The sequence below is a fragment of the Malania oleifera genome, chromosome 1 (genome assembly GCF_029873635.1).
Source record: "Malania oleifera isolate guangnan ecotype guangnan chromosome 1, ASM2987363v1, whole genome shotgun sequence".
Classification (NCBI taxonomy): domain Eukaryota; kingdom Viridiplantae; phylum Streptophyta; class Magnoliopsida; order Santalales; family Ximeniaceae; genus Malania; species Malania oleifera.
This window is the reverse complement of record NC_080417.1, coordinates 13,084,645-13,088,975: the sequence shown is the minus strand read 5'-3', so window position 1 is coordinate 13,088,975 and position 4,331 is coordinate 13,084,645. Positions and strand designations below refer to the sequence as shown.

Genomic DNA, 4,331 nt, shown 5'->3' with positions numbered 1-4,331 from the left:
CCACGGAGCACACACCACTGCACTATATTGGGAGAAAAATAAAATACCAGAGGAGCCTCACTGCTTAACTCTCTCTATCTGTCTCTCTCTCTCACCACAACTCTTTGCTCTCTGCTCTCTGCACACAACACAACTCTCTTCACGCAGTTTACACAACTCACAGCTCACTGCAACCCACAACACAACTTACCCCAACCCACACAGCTTACTGCAGCCCACATAGACACAACTCCACACACACGTTTATATATACACAAGGGGGAGCAAAATTCAAAGGTGGTGGCTGCAATTTCAGCAAAGTCTGTAGAGTAGGTGGCCGCCGGTCTTCAATGTCCAAGTTAGCGACTGGGCTAGTGCAGCTGTCGGCGACTCTACACCTACAATCTCAACAGTGTGTTCATATTTCTCCTTTAAGTTGTTCCAAAGGACTAATGGATTATTAATAATAAGATACTCAATTTTCAATTATTTGTGTAAATGGTGTCAAAGGAAAATTATTGCCTTTGCGCGATCCTGCAGGGATGCTTGATTTCCTTTTTCAATTGTACTTCCAAGATTCATAACATTAAGGTGAATCTCAGTATCAAGTACCCATGATAGATAATTTCTTCCAGAAATATCAAGGTTAACAAATTCAAGTTTTGTGATGTTTAACATCATAAAATCACATTGAAAACAAATAAAAATTCAAAGTTAGGTAAATATTAAATGGAAATGTTATTCTCACTATATCCCAACATAAAAATATTTAAGGACATGTTTTCAAGATAAGAGATATAATTAACATATGAATATAGTTTGACGAAAACTAAAGTTATATAGTTAACAAATGTTAAAGGAAACAAGATTCTTACCTTAGAATAATACCAATGAAACTTATTATACCATTAGAGACTTACTCGTACTGATAACGTGTTGTAAATGAAATAAAAGAGGAATACAAAAAAGTTCAATTATAGAAATTCAAGTGTCTAGTTCTTTAGAAACAAGATGTTGCTAATCATCTTATTATCTCATTTTGTTGAAATGCATGTCCTTTGGGAATGTTAACCACATAATGAATCATTATGTGGGTATACCAAATGTTATTTAGATAGTCATCCACATAAATATACATGTTTTACAACATTAGTCAATATATTTTAAAATTTTGACGTGGGATCTCGTGACTGTAGGGTTTTAAATCTTGCACAAAGAGATCGCTGCCCATGGCTGCCTGCTGGCAACGCTCTCACCAAGAGCTGTGGAGCACTAGCTAAATTTTATTATTATTTTTATTATTATTATTATTATTATCTAAACCCATTCTCTCTTTTTTATTTTCAAAAAACTAAAATTATTTGATTATTCTTTTTCTTTTTTTTACAAAAAAAAAAAAACCCATTTAATCATTCAAAAGCATTTTGAGTACAATTTATACATAATACAACTTTTTATTTTTATTTTTATAAAAAGAAGAACCCATTTTTTGTATTCTTAATCAAGAGGGTACATACCATATGTGAACACGAAGTTTATTTTGAAGGGCCATGATAAAAATTTTGACAATTGAGGCTATTACTTTTTTCTGCTCATCGATGGACATGAATCTTCTGGGCTCTGTTTGCTTGGTCACAACATATTTGATTAGCAGGAGTTGTGTTTTCATTTTTCCTTTTTAGTATCTGGTTGCAAATCCGGGATTTGAACTTGTGTCAATTTAAAATAAATTTTAATAAATATTAGTATTATATTTCAAATTCAAATTCAGAACTTCCAAATACAGGGAAAACCAATTTTCATTTTCACTTGAACAGTATCTCTGCATCCAAAGACTGCACTATCGGGCTTTCCTACATGAATAATCCCCAGAAATGAAAAATGAAAGCGTGTCAACTCTGAGGCCTCCAGAGATTGTTTGAATCTTGAAGCTCCACTTGCCTTTCCCCAGAAATGAGGCCTTTGTATCTGATGAGATTGCCCTAGTTAGGCATTCAGTGTCATCGAATATCGTAGATGAATTGCCTAAAAATATAGAATTGGATTTTTCTTTAACAGGATCTTCTTCTTTAAGTGATCCAAACCCATAAAACACAGTTCACCAGTAATCCCCACAAGAACACGAACCATTCACAAAATGGTGGAAACGGTTCCGATCCCTCACTACAATCTTGCGCCTTGCTATCTTTGAAATGAGCTTGGTAACAGCATGGCAATCTGAGCACACCCTGAGGTTCTTTACAATTTTGATTGTAGTTCCTGGTTTGGTACTGATAAGTCCAAAAGCAATGGCAAGCTTTTCACTATGAACTTCAAGGGATCGCACCTTTTCTTTCTCCGCAATATCATGTAACACGGCATCTGTCTTTGGGGTGTAATTGTGAGCTTTGAGCCAACCGTTTATCTCTTCAAGCATCATATAAATTTCTTTGCTCTTTGGGTGTTTCAAATCCCCTGCAAGGAACTCATGTACCCTATTATTCAATTCAATTGAGCTACAACCTGGCTCTTTTTGAACCCCGCTGTATTTCATCAGGGCTCTCACCCTTGCCACCCCATCCCAGTTGCCCGCTGCTGCATAGATGTTCGAAAGCAGAACATAAGTTCCTGAATTTGCCAGATTCCGGCTAACTAAGAACTCTGAAATGACCTCTCCCAAGGGGATGTTACAATGAAGCCTACATGCCCCAAGCAACGTTCCCCATAAAACAGCATCTGGCTCAATTTCCATGTTCTTTACAAGCTCATATGCTTCCTCCAAATGCCCCGCACGGCCAAGAAGATTTACCATACATCCATAATGCTCTATTTTGGGTTCAAGACAATAATCATCTTTCATTGAATGGAAAAAACGCCAACCCTCACTTACCAGTCCTGCATGAGCACAAGCACTCAAAATGCCAATGAAGGTTATGTCGGTAGGATGAAATCCCATTCTACACATTTCGTTAAACATCTCCAATGCATCCCGGCTGAATCCATGCATTGCATACCCAACTATGATTGAATTCCATGCCACCACATCCTTGTCATTGATCATATCGAAAACCAAGCGAGCATCGTCCAAGCTACCACACTTGCCGTACATATCAACCAAAGCCGTTGCCACCTGAACGCTGATCTGAATCCCATTATTCTTAATAAAAGAATGAAGCCATCTACCTGATTCCAGGGCTCCCAGCTGCCCACAAGCAGAGAGCACCGATAATACAGTCACTTCATTGGGCCTCACTCCTGCCGCCAGCATTTGCCTAAACAGGACCAAGGACTCATTTGGCTTCCCGCGCTGAGTATAACCATCAATCATCACATTCCAGCACACAACATCCCTCTTCTTCATTCCGTCAAACAATATTCGAGCACCGTCAACATTCCCATATTTTGCATAGCACGTCATCATTGTCGTCAAAGAAACAAGGCTTTTCTCAGGCATGGAGTCGAACAGTTGTCGTGCAGATTCTACCTCCCCTCCTCTGGCATAAATATCAACAAGAGCTGTTCTAACATAAGTATCTGAATCGAACCCAAATTTAATGGCGTGAGAATGAAGGCATTTACCGGGTTCCAGAGGGCAGGCTTTGAACATGGAGGAGAAGGTGAAGACATTGGGCTCGACGCTGTGGGTCAGCATTTGTGTATAGAAATGAAGGGCTTCCTCGTGGAGGCCGTGCACGGCGTGGCCGTGAATGATGGCAGTCCAGAAGAAGACGTTGGGGTTGCGGGTGTCGTTGAAGAGGGCGACGGAGTAGTGAAGGTGGCCAAGGGAGGAGTAGGAGCGCTGGAGCTTGAAGTTCAAGATGGGGTGGTGGTGGAGTCCGTAGCGGAGGAGAGCAGCGTGGATTTGGTGAAGGTGGTCCACGGTCTTGGACTTGTCGATCAGGAACGCGAGTTTTTCAGCTAGGGGAAGACGCTGATGGGTGTTGGCGGCGACGGCGGGTGTCGATGGCGGAGCGGTGGTGGGAAGGGTAGCTGAAAACATGGTTGAATACTTGAATTGTATTGCTGGCTTTTCAAGTCTTTGGCGCCATGAATTCTCAGGGGCTTGTTAATTTTCTTCTTTTGTTCTTTCTAGTTACTTCTGTGTCATCGGACTTCAAGGCCAGTTGTGCGAGGAAAGGAGTCCCGTCCTATATCTGAAGCCTCAAACCTAAAACTATCAAATTCCAATGATAAAATATAAGAAGATTTTGTTATAAAAAAAGGTGCAGAAAATAATAGAAAAATAAATGGAGACCAGACAGAAATTTTTCGTGATTTGAATATACTTACTTCACGGGCGGATATAATCAAAATTTCACTATTTAGGGGAATAATAATATGATATGAGATCAGCATTGTACAAAAACATTAAT

General features: G+C 39.6%; 1 protein-coding gene across 1 annotated transcript; it reads right to left on the bottom strand.

Annotated features, from left to right (window-relative positions):
- Positions 1-1,709: 1,709 nt before the first annotated feature.
- LOC131144539 (pentatricopeptide repeat-containing protein ELI1, chloroplastic) lies at positions 1,710-4,104 on the bottom strand. Its single transcript, XM_058093236.1, has 2 exons — positions 3,538-4,104; positions 1,710-3,474 (listed from the first exon to the last, which is right to left on the bottom strand). The coding sequence occupies exons 1-2, from the start codon at positions 3,956-3,958 to the stop codon at positions 2,078-2,080; spliced, it is 1,818 nt and encodes a 605-aa protein (XP_057949219.1). The 5' UTR covers positions 3,959-4,104; the 3' UTR covers positions 1,710-2,077.
- Between the last annotated feature and the right edge of the window lie 227 nt (positions 4,105-4,331).